Source organism: Choristoneura fumiferana, chromosome 14 (genome assembly GCF_025370935.1).
Source record: "Choristoneura fumiferana chromosome 14, NRCan_CFum_1, whole genome shotgun sequence".
Lineage (NCBI taxonomy): Eukaryota > Metazoa > Arthropoda > Insecta > Lepidoptera > Tortricidae > Choristoneura > Choristoneura fumiferana.
Genome location: NC_133485.1, coordinates 2,896,894 through 2,916,074, shown reverse-complemented (window position 1 = coordinate 2,916,074; position 19,181 = coordinate 2,896,894). Strand labels below are relative to the sequence as shown.

General features: G+C 41.1%; 1 protein-coding gene across 3 annotated transcripts in view; it reads left to right on the top strand.

Annotated features, from left to right (window-relative positions):
* LOC141434732 (oxysterol-binding protein-related protein 9) overlaps window positions 1–16,009 on the top strand; it is a 106,985-nt gene extending 90,976 nt beyond the window's left edge. For all 3 annotated transcript variants that reach the window (XM_074097173.1, XM_074097175.1, XM_074097174.1), the window contains 8 exons: window positions 3,366–3,472; window positions 7,815–7,900; window positions 9,765–9,942; window positions 10,673–10,791; window positions 11,455–11,595; window positions 12,069–12,291; window positions 12,554–13,237; window positions 14,306–16,009. In XM_074097173.1, coding sequence (XP_073953274.1) covers window positions 3,366–3,472; window positions 7,815–7,900; window positions 9,765–9,942; window positions 10,673–10,791; window positions 11,455–11,595; window positions 12,069–12,291; window positions 12,554–13,237; window positions 14,306–14,398 — 1,631 coding nt within the window. In that variant the 3' untranslated portion in view covers window positions 14,399–16,009. The remainder of the gene's footprint in view (window positions 1–3,365; window positions 3,473–7,814; window positions 7,901–9,764; window positions 9,943–10,672; window positions 10,792–11,454; window positions 11,596–12,068; window positions 12,292–12,553; window positions 13,238–14,305) is intronic.
* The last annotated feature ends 3,172 nt before the right edge of the window (window positions 16,010–19,181 follow it).

Here is a 19,181-nt window from a genome sequence, read left to right as displayed (position 1 = left end):
AGTAATTCCAAAGAGACCACTAGTCATCTGTGAAGACCACCTTGATGTAAGTTTTCGTATTGACATGATAAGACATTGTGACTTTTACCTGTTTATCAAATACACTTATTCTTCAGCACAAAGATAATATAGTTATGTCTTAGTTATGTATTTTTGAATTTACAGTTGGAGTATGACCTGGAAAATTACGAGTCATGGATCATTTCTAAAGGTAATGCCAAACTGAGGCCTACTGTGCCAGTTTTAAAAAAAATATCCAAACCTACAGAAACTATAACTCAAGATAAACCAGGCTCATCAAGAGTGTCAAAAAATAAACGTGACAGACCTTTTTTTGAAGATGAACCAGAATCATCAAGAGCATAAAAGAAAAACGTATAGAACCATTTTTTGAAGCCAAGTCAGTAATGTGCAAACCAAAAACTGCTATAATATCTACACAAATAAGTCCTGATACGCGAGACTGCTATTCAATGTAATATTTTACCCATGAGAACAAAAGCAAAAGACACCCATGAGGCAAGTGTTGCATCTCTGCCTGCCGTTAAGGGTAGTACATCCGAAGTGTCTGAATCAGAAGCAAGTTATGAACAATCCACTATGACTAGTTCTGCGACACACCCTATAATTTTAAATGGTAGATTGTTTATGTTGAATCTTATAGAAAAAAAGCCTTTCCAATATATTGGAATACCCAAGAAGTTATATTGAGTTATAGACTGTTTATGTCATGCACACAAGGATATTACAAAGCTAGATTGTATTATTACATTATATTATTATAAAATAAAAGCAATGAATGTACAGCCTATATAGATAATGCCGTGCTAATTGCTTGTGGTGCAATAAATATACAGTCTCCAATAATAAAAGGGAATAAATAAATGAATTTATTACACATGTTTTGATGTTTTTATTTGCCTAACACTGATAAAACGAGGGTTCATTGGGGTACAAAATTTTAGCACCACGAATTTCAGCAGCATTGAATGATTCATTGTTACACATGTACTGCATCAGCATAAAGTGATCTACATTTGGTAGATTTGTGCTGTTTGCAGCACTATAGCCGTCGGGAATCCTCATATCGGTAGTCCTTTTTCGGCGCCAAATGGTCAATGTTTTTTATCGTCCCAATCGTTCGTCGTATCCGTGTAAATGCAAGGTGTCGTATTTATATAATGCAGTATCGGTATCCCTTATCACAGCCAAATTCGTCGATAAAATCGTTTATTTTTAACAAATAGTACAATTTAAACAAACAACACACCACAGACATACTCCAGTGACAATGGCAAAGTCAGCAGGGCTACTCCGAAACTCGAAACTCGAAGTTCGTGTCGTGCGGTCCCTCTCGCTCTCGTATCAAACAGTGTAAGTGTCAGAGGGACCGCACGACACGAACTTCGAGTTTCGAGTTTCGGAGTAGCCCAGCAGATGTCATTGTCAATGTCCGATCACTTTTTTTCCGATCATGGTAAGACAAAGGTGATAAGGCTATTCTTGCGTAGAATTGGAGTTACGCCCTTTTAGAATAAGTAAATATTGAAAAATTAATAACAAGTTAAATACGAAACCTAGAGAAATAAATAAACTATCAGCGTATTTGTCTTTTTAAACCAAATACACTGAACCAATAAAATTTAGGGCTCAAAAATATGAAATGTTGTCAATTATGTACAACTAGGGTTGTCACCAGCTAGCATACAATTAGCGAACTAAAAAAAGTAACTTTGCTCACCCGCGACCTTACGTTTATGCAATAAATATGTGTTCATGCAGTTACTAACATCTGGTAGCATAGTGAACGGTTATGTTGCGCTGAAGATGAGCTCTGGTTGAGTTAGAAACGTGTCAGTGTTGTGTGGTGGTGGTGATAGTTGGGTTTGTGTGGAGCTGAAGGAACTGCATAAGCACATTTGTTGCATAGACGTAGCTATCGTAAGGTCGCGGGTGAGCAAAATAACCTGTTCATTGATATGGACTTTCGCAAAGTAACGCCTGATTAAATAAATGACAATTGGCATTCAGTAACGTGGTGTTACTGAATGCCAAATGTTTTCGTTATGCAATTCGAAGAGTAAGAGAAGCGAGAGTAAGTTCTACTGTGTGATGTATTCGGATGCGACACCTCGCCATTAGTAAACACAAACCTGGCCGTTGACGTCACGATAAAAAAAAACACCAATTTACTAATTACTCCGCTGACTCGAATCAGCGACATTTGATTTCAGGTAAATCGAACTAATATTAGATATAGTATATTGAAATGTCTGAAATAATACATAGATCGCTTTTTGTCCCAATATTGCCACGGGATCCAGATTTACCTACGCACAAAATCCCAAAATAAACCGTGAAATCTAGAGACATGAAATGTGCAAAAAATTATCTTCATGTAACGAAAATAAGGACCACAATGTATTTTTCAATCCTTCCATAAGCTTCCAGTACTTCCATAATGAGATAAAAGCCTTTTCAAATTCAACAAAACTGCCAACCCTACACACAAAACGCGACACTCGGGCGTGTCTCGTCACGGCTGAAATATTAACCCTTTCAGCGCCCAATAAATGTCGCTTTGACAACTAAAATTGGCAAATTCATACCTTGTTCATAACACTCTAGTACACCTGCATTAATATCTGCCATAACGGAGCATGCAAAAATATCTGATACGTCCTACCGGCCGGCCATAGAAATAGAGTCGAATCTGGTATTTAAAGTAGAGTCGTATCTGCTATTTTAAGTGGTGGTGGTGTGATGTATGCGGGGCAGCGGTGGGAGATGTAGAGAGAAACAAGTGATTTGATTGACGGTCGTTTAATGACTGATCGTCCTAACTAATACAACATACATTGTAATAAACTATACTACACATATATACTAAGTAATACTACGTATGTATGCTACGTAACGCGCTACACACTACAGTGGCAACTGTACACGATGCCTTGTTGCGGGAGTAGGTATTAATACTACAGCGCGGTTCGTAGGGGGCGTTCCATTGATGACATGATAGATGCTTTGCAAAAGGGAGGAAGGGTTCCAGAAAAAAAAACAAGTCACACGGATAGAAAATCTCTTGTAATAAATGTACTTTGGCCTTAGAAGTATTTTCTGCAGGCGATCAGGTACTAAGCCATGTTTATGAGAATTCTGTGTGCGCGAGTCGTAGATAGAGGTTATATATAAAAATAATACATAGAAAACAACCGTGAAGCCTTGGTAACCTAGGTTTGGCTTATGACCTCTCAGGCAGGGGAGCTTAGGTTCAAACCCTTAGCTTTTCAACAGTCGATACTTATAATAGACAAATACATATCTGTTTCGTCATTCTATTTAATGTTTGTTTTTTTTTCCAGCCCTATACGAGGAGGAGTCGGACAGTGAGCTGGGGTCCATGGAGAACCACGGTTCCGTCGTCACACACCTCCTCTCGCAAGTCAAGATCGGAATGGACCTCACGAAGGTAAGAAGAAGGCATCTGGCTGCTTTACGGTGCTCTACCATAATGTGCATTCAAGGCCAAAGCTAGGTATCTTTACACTTTAGTAACTTGTCACTGCATCGTCATCAACATCATATCAGCCCTAAGACGGCCACTGTTATAGACATAGGCCTCCCCCATACCACCTCCATTTGCTTCGGTTGAAAGCGACCTGCATCCACCGTGAACGTGAAAGTGAACGTTTTGTCACTGCATGCCCTCTAGCAGTTTTGTGCGGATTTCAAACATGAAACAGCCACGAGATAGTAAAGTATAAACATGTGCATTGACTTAGAAGATTTTTTTTTTCTCAGAAAAAGAATATTGACAGACGAACAGACAACAAAGTGCTGCTAGAAGGGTTTCGCTCTTTTTTAGGGTTCCAGAGCCAAAATGGCAAAAACGGAACCCTTATAGTTTCGCCATGTCTGTCTGTCTGTCTGTCCGTCCGTCCGCGGCTTTGCTCAAGGACTATCAATGCTAGAAAGCTGTAATTTTGCACGGATATATATGTAAATTATGCCGACAAAATGGTACAATAAAAATCATTTTTTTTTTATGGTACCTCCAATAGAATGAAAGTGGGGTGTTTTTTTTTTTACATCCAACCCTATAGTGTGGAGTATCGTTGGATAAGTCTTTTAAAACCATTAGAGGTTTGTTAAGAAGATTTTTCGATTCATTGTTTTTTTGCGAAATATTCAACTTTAAAAGTGCAAATTTTCATTAAATTTGAAAAAAATCGGTATGGTAGTAGTAAGTATATCAAACTTAAATAGCAATTAAATTAAATAAAGTAGTTTTACTCTTAAATAGCAATCTTAGGTATAAAATATAACTAAACTTGGAAGATTCCGTATAAAATACGAAATCCTTAGAAAAATATTACTTAATTTTTCGTAATGGCTGCGGAACCCTATTTTGGGCGTGTCCGACACGCTCATGGCCGGTTTTTTTTTCTCTAATTCCTTTTACACAAGATCTAACCTTTCTTGGTCATAATCAGGCATCAACAAACTTTCAAGTTTCACTTTCCATTGTCGCCGAGAGACGTTTAAATTGATATTTCTCCAAAGTTCTCACAACGTGACCCTCTAAAGGGCACTCGAATTACACTGAAAGCGAGTTCTTGTTTTGTTAATCCTCAATGGACGGGGGCTCGGACCGTAAAATGCAAATCTGACTTGGTGACGGACTTGGTATAACGAAATTTTCGCTAGTTTTGCATTATATAGGTAAGACTTTACAAAAAACGGCCCAAGTGCGAGTCGTACTCGCGCACCGAGGGTTCCGTACATTTTTTTAGGAATTTATGCGTATACAGTGTTAGCAGAGCCTCTACTAAGCAAAATATATACAGTATGGGATCATTTTGGATGATTTATTGACATATAGGTCAATCAGACATGAAAAATTATGATTTTCAGACTTATTGATCGTGCTATAAGAGCTACCTTTATACAAAACAACAAAGTGATCCTATAACGGTTCCGTTTTTTCTCTTTTGAGGTACGGAACCCTAAAAAACGGCCAAGTGCGCGCAGCAGTGTAGACTTCCGTACTAACATGCGGCAAGTATTCAATATTAGGTACGTTGTGATGGACTACTTGTTAACTTGTAAAGCCTAAGATTGTTTTTTGGAGTCTTGTTGTATTTTTTATTTCAACTCCAAATTTTATTACTTTTACCGTCATCCCGTAAAATACATATCGAAAATACAAATTGAAACATAGATGCACAGAAAAACCAGAAAAAAAGAACAGAAAAAGAGACCAGCGCTGGGAATTTCTCCTATGCACCACATATCTCAGCTTGTTTGTTTCTTATTTAGTCACTTAAGCAGCGACACTAGCGACATCTATGCTTTTTAGCCCTCATCGGGAAACTTTCAGCATTCCATTGGAACTAACCGCTCACCCGGACAAGAGATGTCGCTATCAAATTAAGATTGTTTTTTAGTCTTTTTGTATTTTTTTTAAAATACGGATGCTGAGGACCTGGGTTCGATTCCCAGCGCTGGTCTCTTTTTCTGGTTTTCCTGTGCATCTATGCTTCAGTTTGTATTTTTGTAAAGCCTATTAGGCTATGATAGTTTTCCTTGTAAATTCATTATTATATTACTTTCATGTTTTTTTTTCTTTCAAATTGTATGACATTTGCACTATATTGTTTTACCGCTCTATTAGCCGTTGCCGTCAACTTTGTCCGCAAAGAATTCGTTTCTTGCTATCCCGCCAGTTTTCGGGGGAAAATTTAACTTATTAGTTAATTCCGGTTCTAAATTGTTTGTCATATTTTAACCGAATCATAATTTTACTTCCATAATGTTGGTAGGAAGCAGTGGCGTGAAGTGAATATTTTGGTTAGGCAACCCGCGGAGAGTGGTAGTAGTAGAGTAGGTATGGATTAGGTATCTTCCTTGGGATACGACAACTGGCACTTAGTTACACAAGCTTCAACATATAGTACTCAAAAGAGAATAAAAGGGCCATTTGAATTTCATCGATAAAACGACGATAAAACGAAAAAAAAAAGTTTGCGTTTTTAACTGAATACATTAAAAAAGTATTTGTACTGTGTTATGTTGTATTTAATAAAACCATTTTTAGACAAGGAATGTTATAAAGAATTATATTTATAAGTATTTTCGTTTCACCCACAAAATTCACGTGGGCCTTATTTTCTTTTAGGTCTTATTATTAAGATATATTTTATGCATCCGATGGAACCACTGAGAAAAGCACTTAGCCCACTCGTCCTTAGGGGTCGCTTCCTAGGGCCTTTTGAAACGCACCCACTGCTTCCTCGGTGTTCATAAAAAGTTTTCCTCGAAGTTTTTCTTTTATTTTCGGGAATAAATAAAAATCGCAAGGTGCAAGGTCGGGGCTATACGGCGAGTGACCCAGTAATTCCACGTCTGACGTCACTAAATAGTCGATCGTTCGCCTAGCGGTGTGCGACGAGGCGTTGTCGTGGTGAAGAAGGATCCTACTTCGAGGTCGTTTCTCCCGAACTTTTTCCAATACAAGTGGCAAACAATTGTTAGTGTACCAGCTGCAGTAACTGTTTTTTGATCCTCTAAAACAATTGTCGCATAGTGACCTGTCCTTCCGAAGAACGAGGCCACCATTTGTTTTCCCACGCTTCGACCTCTCTTCACTTTAGTTGGCAACTCCTCGAAAGGAAACACCCACCCATCGCGTTAAATTCATGTTGACGTGACACAGACAATTTTCAATTTGCTGCCAAATCGTAAAACAAATGACAAATTAATGAAATACATACTCAATAATATTGGCAAAGAGTTCCATTTTCGAAATTTAAACTTACTTTTTTATTATATTGTTTACAAGTGGCCAGTTCTTAAAACTTTCAGTGTCGCCCTCGTAGTAAACAGAAGATAGCCTCGAACTGGCCCAATTGTCTGGTCGAGGTCGAGAATTCGTCGTTATAATCTAATAAGTGCTGTCTTATTTAGTGTATATCGTATATCGGAATTTTCCAGGGATGGCCTTAGAATGAAAAGTAACTTACTCGGCTAAACACAATTAAATACATAAATAAATGACTACTATAGTGTAATTTACACGATAAGTCTGCGTTTCCACCAGAGAAGTACGAGGATGTGTTTTATTTATTCAGGAAATGTGTTACGAGGAATGATATAGTGTCATCATCCCAGCCTATATACGTCCCACTGCAGGGCACAGGCCTCCCCTCAGAATGAGAGGGCTTGGGCAGTAGTTCCCACGCGGGCCCAGTGCGGATTGGGAACTTCACACACACCATTGAATTGCTTCGCAGGTTTGGACAGGTTTCCTCACGATGTTTTCCTTCACCGTAAAGCTCGTGGTAAATTTCAAATGTAAATCCGCACATGAATTTAGAATAACTCAGAGGTGAGAGCCGGGGTTTGAACCCACGATCTTCTGCTTGAGAGGCCATAGGTCAAACCACTCGGCCACCGCGGCTTCCTCATACTCGTAATATAATATAGAGAATAAATATAATATTAATGTTTCATTTGCCTATACTCGTTCAGCTCATCTCTAGTGGAAACAGCTCGGTGCAGCGAAGATACAACTTCTACAATCTTCTCATACAAAAAGTGACAGTTATGTAGAATTGTAGCACTTGTAACTTTTATGATATAGGGGCCTGTTGACATCTTAACGGGAATATATCTAAGGTACTTTTAGATCCAGAAATTCTGGCCGAAAACGCACGTGTCGCACCGACGCGGCTGCCTTGCACGTGTGCTCGCGGAGTAGCAAAAGAATTGCCCATTCATGTCGTTACATGTGTTCATTATTTTTGTTTCAGGTTGTGCTCCCGACTTTTATCCTCGAAAGGCGATCGTTGTTAGAAATGTACGCGGACTCGTTCGCGCATCCTGATCAGTTCGTCAAGTAAGTATTATTTTTAACTAGCTTTTACCCGCGGCTTCGCACGCGTAAACTATTCGGTCTGGTGGTTGCAATTGAAATTTTCGGGATTTTACATCGTCTTCATTGAGGTTGTGTTGTGAATAACTGTACAAAATTCAAGACTCTAAACACAGTGCTAAAATTTCAAATTTTTTCTTATCCAAATTCAAATTCAAATCATTTATTCAGTAAATAGGCGGCAATGGGCACTTTTACACGTCAGTTTTTAAAATACCAGCGCTTTTGGAAAGACCATCATTGCCAAGAAGAATGCGCCGCAAGAAGCTTGGCAGAAAGTCATTTTTTCATAATAATTTATAATTACAAATAAAATACTTAAAAACTACAGTAAGTATACAATTAAAGAAAAAATTACAAAATAATAAGCGCGTAATGATCTCTTGTTTCCGTATGGGGTCCCTTAGTTACAAAACTATCTCGTGGAAATATAGGGATAAAAAGTAGCGTATGTGTTGTTCCAGACGTCCGGCTACCTACATACCAAATTTCATGACTCTAAGCCCAGCGGTTATTATTCCGAGATTTTATCCCTATCCCGTGGGAATATCGGAATAAATAGTAGCCTATGTGTTATTTCAGAGGTTCAGCTACCTGCACACTAAATTTCATGGCTCTAAGCCCAGCGGTTGTTATTTCAAGATTTTATCCCTAGGTATCCCGTGGGAATATCGAGTCAAAAAGTTGCCTATGTGTTATTCCAGACGTCCAACTACCTACATACCAAATTTCATGACTTTAAGCCCAGCGGTTGTTATTTCAAGATTTTATCCCTATCCCGTGGGAATATCGGAATAAAAAGTAGCCTATGTGTTATTCCAGAGGTCCAGCTACCTACATACTAAATTTCATGGCTCAAAACCCAGCGGTTGTTATTTCAAGATTTTATCCCTAGGTATCCCGTGGGAATATCGGGTCAAAAAGTCGTCTATGTTTTATTCCAGACGTCCAACTACCTACATACCAAATTTCATGACTCTAAGCCCAGCGGTTGTTATTTCAAGATTTTATCCCTATCCCGTGGGAATATCGGGATAAAAAGTATCCTATGTTTTAATCCAGGTTATAAACTAACTTTCCGCCAAATTTCATCCAAATCCGTCCAGCCGTTTAAGCGTGAAAAAGTAACAAACATACTCACTCACTCACAAACTTTCACATTTATAATATTAGTAGGATTCATAAATAAGAAATTTAAAGAGGAACGCGCATTACCCCCTTTTTGGACCCTTTTTGGTATCCTGCCGTGTCACCAAGTAACATAGTTTTAGTGCTAGTTTTAGTCTTATTTTTTAGGTGGTACTTATGGAGCCAAAATAAACCTTTCTTTCTTTCTTTCTTTCTCTTATTATGCCCCCCTTAGTCGCCCACAAGCCTTGAATGGACCAAATTTGTGGTGGAAAATTTAGTCATGGGTCAAATGAAATTTAAATTAATTGAATTGAATTAAAGAAATTAAATTATAAAATTAAAAAATAAAATTGAATAAAGCAGTAGGAGGACTATGGAGAGGGCTATGCTCGGGGTTTCTCTGCGGGATAGAATCCGCATTGATGATATCCGCAGTAGAACTAAGGTTACCGACATAGCTCGAAGAATTGCGAACGACCGGGAGACTAGCTGTCGGTAGGCCTCCAGCAAGATGGAGCGACGACCTGGTTAAGATCGCGGGATCGCGGTGGATGCGGAAAGCAAAAGACCGGTCTGAGTGGAGAGCCTTGGGGGACGCTTATGTCCAGCAATGTACGTCTTTCGGCTGTCATGATGATGATGATGAAGTAGTAAGTAATTGAATTAGTAATAATTCTTTGCCCCGTCAAACTTACAGGATAGTCGACCAGCCGACGCCCCGCGACCGCATGATCCAAGTGGTGCGCTGGTACCTGAGCTCGTTCCACGCCGGCCGCAAGTCCCAAGTGGCCAAGAAGCCTTACAACCCCATACTGGGCGAGGTTTTCCGCTGCCATTGGGAGCTGGACGGCAACGAGACGCAGCCCGTTGACAAGGTCAGATGTTAATAATTATCATAGGTTTCACCACCTGTTACCGGAAGAAGCAGTGTAAAATATGGGTAAATTGTACACGCAGTCGAGCACAGACACGTAAAATACGCATTTTTATGTAACTCATACGAGATTAAAGGGGATCGAGCCAAATATGTCATAACATCTCACGAGGGAAGTCGAAAAATCCCCAAATGATGTCCGTAGATTGAACAAACTGAAGTTGATTTAGATTTGTACGTTGACGACATTGTGGCCGAATGGGAAACTGTCAAAAAATTGTTAGTGACACACTTTAACACATGTGAAACTTAATGTCAATCAAGAAAAAATACTTTTACATACGTGTTTCCTTGGTTTTGGTACACTGGGCTTTACGAGGTTATATTTTTTAATCTACGTTGATATATTAAATCCTCTATCATGCGTTCAATAACCATTAAAAATTACATACATTGCAACCAGAACTATGTCTGCCCCACGAGCTCCTGCGCCTGCGCCACCGCTCCGGTGCGGTAATGTTCATTACGATATCGATTTCGGTGTCGTAATGAACATTACGATACAGCTGTGTTCATAATAGAATCCAATGTCCTAATGCTGGTCATTATCTGTGGTTTTTGAACGCATAATAGAGAATTTACATTAGGAGTGTAGATAAAAGTAATGTATGCAACTGTACGTAATTCGGCCTTATTATGTAACAGTTGCATAAACTACTATTTGTGCTCAGGTGGAGGTGGGCGAGGGTCCGGTGCCGTGGTGCTCGCCGGACCAGCTGTCCTTCGTGGCGGAACAGGTGTCCCATCATCCACCCATCTCTGCTTTCTACGCGGAACACGTCAACAAAAGGTACGTTCAAACTCAAAAAATAGACTGTTTTTTCCTTATGCCCGTTTATAGCTTCGTTGTATGTGAACCGGTTCCGACAGTATCTTAGAGGTGTTACCATAACAATAGGGAATATTACGCAAAACTCTGCGCAGGGGACGACACTAGCACAAACCGTAAACAAAACAAACCGCCATGACAATGTCAGTTCTCTTTACAGTTTGTAGCAATAACGGATCATGACATATTTATTGTTAACAAAATAACATGATATTTACATCGATAGTAACGTTAGAGCTATATTTAAATAAATAAATTGAAATAATATGATATTATATGGCATCCAACGGACATTTCAAAGACAGTAAGACATTCAAAAAACTGTTTACGCTTTGTAATATTCCCTATTTTATCAAAAGTCGGTGAATGTTATAGCTTCTCTAGCTCTACCTAGTCATTGAACTATGTGGAGGAATATCTCAGTGTCAGGGGGCAACTTCTTGCCTAGGCATTGCCATAGGTAACATCATTGAGAAAGCAAGTGATAGAGTAATATTGATGAAGGAAAATCATTGAGGCCCAAGACCCACAAAGGGTTGTAGCGCCGCAGGTAGAGAGTACACGAAACGATTAAAAACGTTTCTGTATCTTCGTGTTACAAGCGCTTCTTTTTTCTGTCAACAGGATCCAGTTTGAAGCGTGGGTTTGGACGAAAAGCAAATTCCTGGGTCTGTCTATCGGGGTACACAACATCGGCAAAGGGACCGTGACACTCTTGGATACGGGAGAGGAGTACACGCTCACCTTCCCCAATGGATACGGCAGGTCAGCTGTGATTCTTTATCATTTCCCGTTGAACTATATCATTTTCCGGGGTAAAAGCAGTGGCGGACTAACAGTGGAGCGGAAGGGGCGGCCCTGTTGCTCCAGTCCCGGGGAGTCTCCAAATGTCCATAAGTTCACTTGATCAAGTCTTGGACAAGGCAAAAATATGCTTTGCATCAACTTTTAAGGGCTCATTTAGCTTTGCCGCCCCGGACTCCGAACGACTACAGTCCGCCATTGGGTTAAGTATCCAAAACTTCTCGTTCTCTTTAACTTAGGAATATCTTCCACTCATCCCTCCTTTGAGCCATCCTCTTGGCCTCTTGATACGACGCGACGCCGACTTTCTCCCTTACTTGATCGATGTAGCTGCGCCTAGGTCGACCTCTTCCTCTGTTCCCCTCGATCTTTCCTTCTAGAATTGTTTTGAAGAAGCCGTCGTGTTCAAAACTTATCAGACCTAATTTTTCCAGGTCGATCCTAACAGTCCCTTGGATCGAGCTAGGCGGTTCCGTGTGCATCGAGTGCGCACAAACCGGCCACCGAGCGAACGTGGAGTTCCTTACGAAGCCCTTCTACGGCGGCAAGAAGCATCGCGTCACATGCGAAGTGTTCGCCGGTACGGAGAAGAAACCGTACTATACGGCACAGGGAGAGTGGAACACGCGCGTCGACGGACGCTGGACGGAGTCCGGGGTGAGTAGCGGGGAATCTCGTTAGTGTCGCTATGCGGTTGACCGAGCGGGCTTAGGGCGCCGTCCCTCTTCAAAGTATCGCTTGAATAGAGACGGAGATACTCAGTCTGCAACTCAATGTTATGACGGTGGACACACGTATACACTCGATATGTACACTGGGCGCATGACGTCCCTGCCGATTTTTTTTAAATAGCATTTCGATCGACGGTTTTGCGCTAAGCGTACAAACTCGTTGACAGGCCATTCATTAACTGTTGCAGCGCACAGAAGTCCTATTCGAGGTGGCAAACATGAAGCCGCGGCGCAAGCGCGTGGCGCCTGTGTCGCGTCAGACGCCGCTGGAGGCGCGCCGCGTGTGGCGACACGTGACCGCCGCCCTGCGCGCCGCCGACACCGACCAGGCCACCGCCGCCAAGAGCCGCGTCGAGCAGGCCCAGCGCGACCAGGCCAAGGCGCGCCAGGCCAACGGCGACCAGTGGGACACGCAGGTACCGCCGCCCCGCCACACCGACCAGGCCACCGCCGCCAAGAGCCGCGTCGAGCAGGCCCAGCGCGACCAGGCCAAGGCGCGCCAGGCCAACGGCGACCAGTGGGACACGCAGGTACCGCCGCCCCGCCACACCGACCAGGCCACCGCCGCCAAGAGCCGCGTCGAGCAGGCCCAGCGCGACCAGGCCAAGGCGCGCCAGGCCAACGGCGACCAGTGGGACACGCAGGTACCGCCGCCCCGCCACACCGACCAGGCCACCGCCGCCAAGAGCCGCGTCGAGCAGGCCCAGCGCGACCAGGCCAAGGCGCGCCAGGCCAACGGCGACCAGTGGGACACGCAGGTACCGCCGCCCCGCCACACCGACCAGGCCACCGCCGCCAAGAGCCGCGTCGAGCAGGCCCAGCGCGACCAGGCCAAGGCGCGCCAGGCCAACGGCGACCAGTGGGACACGCAGGTACCGCCGCCCCGCCACACCGACCAGGCCACCGCCGCCAGACACCGCTCCAGAACCCGCCGCCACTCATCTGTGGCAGTTGAATTTCTTGTGCATTTATTTGGTCAGTCCATCACATAAGCGACTTTCCGCATGCCTGAGAATGCCTTTGGATGACCCTGAACTGAATTTACTGCTGCATTAACCCGTCATCACGTCGGAGTAACAATTTAAGTATACGTTACTTTTTACTACCTTCATACAGGATTGTTGCCTGCAGGCAAACAGCTTTCACTACCGTTCTTCGAATAACCGCCCATCATTTCATCCTCACCACCTTGATGGTTGGCAGTCTATTACCGTCCGCTGTAAGCGGAACTTTTTCCCACGTACGATAAAAATATGGAACCAGCTTCCTAATACAGCATTCCTGGAGTGATACGACTTAAGAATCTCTTGGAAAAAACAGCCTATCAGCACAAAACACAGATAGTTCAGAAGTCAATCTCCATACAAGTGCGGTCAAGCAACGCAAACATAGACACTGCTCACGGACACGATATCTCGGACCGTTTGGGACCAGTATGAGCGCGAGTGCCATCCGCTTGAGACACGTGTCTGTGAACTTTTTGTGCAATAATGGAGCAAAAAAAGCTATTATAACTGTTCAGTGAACGGTTGTTTAAATTAAATAATCGTAAATTTCGCCAATAACGAAATCGTCGCATGATATTGTGACATTAAAATTAAAATATTTTAGTTATTTATTTATATTTCCATTCTTTCTGTTTCATTCTCAACAATAAATCAAACAGCTAGATACGAGTGTCACTACCACGATAGTTTTTTGGTGCATAAGCCATAGTTGACAACCCTAGAGCGGCCGCCGAGCGTAGGTACAAAATGTGAAGTACATACAGGAGATTGACTTCTGAACTATCTGTGTTTTGTGCTATCAGTCTCTTGAAGAGCCGGCAACGCACCTGGTTTTGCGAGTGCCCCTGACCCGCAGGCTTGTTTTACCCTCTTATATACATACAAAAAAATGCAGCTCATTAATAACTATTAAAATAAACTTTTTTTTTTCAGCTATTCAGCCCAAAGGGCTCGGATGGGTGGGAGTACAACGCACCGCTCAGCAAGCGACGCGGCGCGGCGCGGGCGGCCGACGACGCCAGGTAGTCGCCACGCCCCGCCCACGGACCCTCGGCCAGGACTAGCCAGCCCGAGCTGGCCTAGGTAACCTATGGGACTCCTCTATGGCCTCATACAGCCGGTGCTAGAATTATCGTGCTAATGAGGACTTCTCGACAAGATAAATATCGCTAGATGGCGTTAGTGTCGTACGTTCCGTTTGACGTTACGGTCTTGCTTGCGATTGGCTCATTTGGTTATTTAAATCGCACGATATTTCTAGCACTGTCCAGATGAGGCTTAACCTTTACTCTTACACTCGAGGGCGTCGCCAGTCGTTGTTTGGTTGGTTGATATATAGTCGGTGGGAATACAGAATATGCATGCATTTTCAAAATTATTAAAAACTAGCTGTTGCGTGCGACTTTGTCTGCGAAGAATTCATTCATCGCGCGCCGTGAGAACAAATTTTTGAAATGACAGAGAGATCCGACATGACGGTCGCGGAGAGTCCATACTAAAAATGTTGAAAGTCATGGAGTGCCAACGTCGTTCGCTCGTGTAACTACTTATGTTATTTTTTAACAGATATTGATTATTTTTACGTCTTTACTCTATTTTCCAGTTTTAAATCTAAGTTATTTAAGAAGAAATTTGTTCTCCATATGCATATTCCCTATTATATGTAAGTATTGTCAAACGCAGTTGGAATGTCATGTTCGTCGTTTAGTTTGGCATCAGAAAAATGGTAGACAATCTATAAGAGTATTTTTATTCGAAAATGCTTTTCTAAAAATAGCATTAGGTACTTATGGCACTAAAAGAATGTTAATGTCTATAATGTCTTTGCTGCATAATTTGTTCCATGTTTGCTATGACTTATTTTTCAAAGCTGTTTTCCAATAAAAAGACACGAGAAGGTCGCTTATCTTCTTTCTAATGCTGAAACGAAAGTGTACACCTCTCCCATCTCCCGCTTGGCGGCGCCCTTGGATGCGGTGCAACGGTTGCAAGAAAGCTATCTACCCATATTCTCTTTTATCATTATAAGTCAATGTGACAATCAGTTGTTTTTTTTTATTGTAGATACTGTTATAAAAAAAAGGTAACGCACTTAGTCGACTATACCTAAGGTAAACTGTCTTGATAAAAATATCACTTGGCAATAACGAAAACTGAGATGCGTGTAGTTTTATATTGTATCGATTCCATGAGACAAATGAAGGTTTCCTGACAAGTGAAATATCGCTAGATGGCGTTAGTATCGTGAGGTCTGTTTGACGTTTGTGTCTAGTTTGGGATTGGTTGGTTGGCCATCCTCAAGCAAGACTAACCCACAGACCTCACGTCGTTGGCGCCATGTATTTTATTTTGTTTGTCAGAAAATCCTTTTTATATGATTAATTGATTATTGTTTGTATCAAAATTCGCACAAAGTATTGAGATGTACTGTAATCATTGTTGAACACTTCAATGGCCTACTCTTTAAGATTGTGTATGAATCATTTTGTAAGCATCAGTCTCATGAAACTGAAATATGTTATACTCAAAAGAAACCCATATCAAAATCGATATTTTTTCCGAGTGAACTTTATGATCATTGTTTCAAATAAGAAATAAACAATTTCTATTTCAAGATTCAATTTTGTTGATATGTATTATGAGACAAGATGTGTTTCTGTTTACAGTTTGCTTGTTTTGCTGTCAAAATTAAATGTACTATACGTTGAAAAAGGTGTGCTTTTAGGTATGGTTAGACTGAATGAAGACTAAAAGTACACATTAAATACCGCTTAATGGCTTAAGTATCATGAGCTCCGTGTGACATTTGGTCACTACTTTAAAAAAATCTCGTACAAATCAATACGTCAACAAATTTGACCCTTAAAACAATGTTCATTAAGTTCACTCGGAAGGATCATGGATTTTGAGATACCAGCTTTTTTCAAAGTAGTGACGAGTCGGCACGTTTGAGATTGGCTCTAAGACGCTCGTAAAAACAATCGCATTTCCCATTATTTTCTACCGGTTTAATATTGTTTACGCAACGACGCCATGTTTTTTCTACGGACGTTTCAATGACGTCATCAAAAGTCTAGTTATTTTTGTTCAATGAAAGATTGTATTGTATCGTCATTCGATGCTTTAACGCGGCCGCTAAAAATCGGCACCGCAGTTAGACCCTGGGCCTGTACTGTACTACGAAGTGCAAAATTCGAACTTCGTATGTTGCCCTCTCGCTTACGCTAATATTATTTCATACGAGAGTGAAAGGGGCGGTACGATACGATCTTCGAATTTCGTAGCAGACCCTCTGTTTACATCATTCCAGTAAAATCGTTCTAGTAGCAACACTGCGGTGTTCGATCGATGTCGTTGTAATTTGTTAGCATCGTGACCCCGCAGTGTAACGCTACAGCAGGGCTACTACGAAACTCGAAACTCGAAGTTCGTATCGTACCGTCCCTCTCGCTCTCGTATTAAATAGTATAAGTGTCAGAGGGAGCGCACGACACGAACTTCGAGTTTCGTGGTAGCCCTCCTGAAACGATTTTACTATATTAATGTCAATAGAGCCTTACGGGAAGCTTCAGTTATACGCAGCGTGACATGTTTTTTTTTTATTCTACTGGATAACAAACGAGCAAGTGGGTCTCCTGATGGTAAGAGATCACCACCGCCCATAAACATCTGCAACACCAGGGGTATTGCAGATGGATTGCCAACCTAGAGGCCTAAGATGGGATACCTCAAGTACCAGTAATTTCACCGGCTGTCTTACTCTCCACGCCGAAACACAACAGTGCAAGCACTGCTGCTTCACGGCGTTCATTGCGTTGCGTTTTTGACGCCGGCTGGTGCGACCACACCTCGCTCTTGACGCAGCGTCAACGTATTGATGAGCTCCGTATTGGTCGATCCTTCACCATGTTTTATAACGAATTTATCGTCGCTATACAAACATTTAGTCGTGGTTATCGTGGGCAATGGAAACTTTGGCGGGCTCAAGAAGTATTTCGCACTAATATCTGACACAACGAAGTGTGCATAAAATATCTGATACGACTCTTTTTCTAGGGCCGGTAGGACGTGGCCGATATTTTTGCACGCTCTGCTGTGGCAGATATTAAAGCAGGTGGATTGTAGGTGCCATAGACCACAGACAACCGCAACACACCTGTGATACCCTCGATCACAGGTGCGTTGCCAGCCCTTTGAGATATATTAGTTTGACACTAACTATCAGTGTAAGTGAGATACTCCACAGATTCTCACTCTGAATATATTAATTTGAAATAATCTTAATACCCGTTCAAATAAATCATCTTACAGCCGAAGTTATTTCGACTGCCCCAGCTCCTGCTGACCGTACAATCAGACTGTATTTTTGTATTTCGCATTAATTTTGTATCTCTTATGATTGTGACAACTTTTTATTTTTAATTATAATCTTATTTTTTAAATATCAAAAGCAAGATTGGGAACTAGGACATTTTTGTATAAAATTATTGTGGTTAAGGCGTCACCTTAGAGTTACTTAATTTAAAATGTATAATATTGTTATGTGTACAAAAAAAAAGCCAATCACAGAATTTTGATTTTAAAATAGATAAAAAATGCTAGCAATTGACAGGAATGGTAAATACTCACACAGCACTTTAGGGAACCTGTTCGTTGTTAAATGGCAACACGCTTTCACGATAGTTTTTAAAACTACACAATTCATTGAACTTGATGCCAATAAAAAAAACTAAATGTGTCAATGACTGTTCATATACAATTTGCAATTTTGGATATTTTGAAGTTACATGTAGACCTTGCATGGTGCGAAAGAACATGAAAAGAAAACACATAAAGTGATACCAACAATTTGGCCTCCTGTTTTGTCTTCTAGCGTACTTTAAGGAAGTCTTGTAGGCTTTTTTAAATCTCGATTTAAGGCTGACAGTTCGTGTATGGATCTGACAGGACTTAAGACCACTTAAACCTAGATTAAAGAGCCTGCAAGTGGACGTAAAAGAAGCAGCTGTTATTCCTATAATTTCTAGACTCAACACCGTTTTTGTAGAATAGAATAAAATTGTTAGACTACTTAATGTTGTCTTCAGTTTCATGAAGATGTATGTTATAGGCGACACGAAGCAAAGCTAGTGACGAGAAATACCTTATTTTTTTTAGGTTAATAGTAGATATCGTCTTAAAAATCGTTATATTAAGCATATTTTGATTTTGCACGAAGTTCCAGTCTCATAGCTTTGCATCGCATCGCGCACGTGTAGTAACTTCTTTTTTTACTAATTGCTCTAATCTAACCTCTTTGTAAATTTTAAACCTCTATTATGGCCTATCTATGGTAAAACAAGCAATAATCATGTAAATAAAATCCTTTCTATCGTAACAATCGCAATGCTTTTGTAATTGAGAGTGGCACTCGTGTTGTGCACAGGTAACTATTTGTTTCAAGTGTTGCCAAAGCAAGTTTCAATGTTTTTCGAACATGGCAATGTAAAATTATGACGTTTGGGGTGTAGAATTTTAAACAATTTTATTTCACGACGAAACCTAATTTAGTGAAAAAGACTGAGATTGTTCTAACGAAAATGAATAACGAGAGCGACGGCGGGCGAATAAAAGTGCAGATATATTGTATCATTCAGTCACATAGAATTAAATATTTAAATGCATAGTGATTACGATCATGTTATATATTTAAAATAAAATTTAAATTTAAAATAGATTGTTTTGTTTTCTTTACTCCAAGGTACTATAAGACCACCGAACTGTGTTTAGGTTGCGTTTCTACGAGAGATGTGCGAAGAAGCGTTTCTAT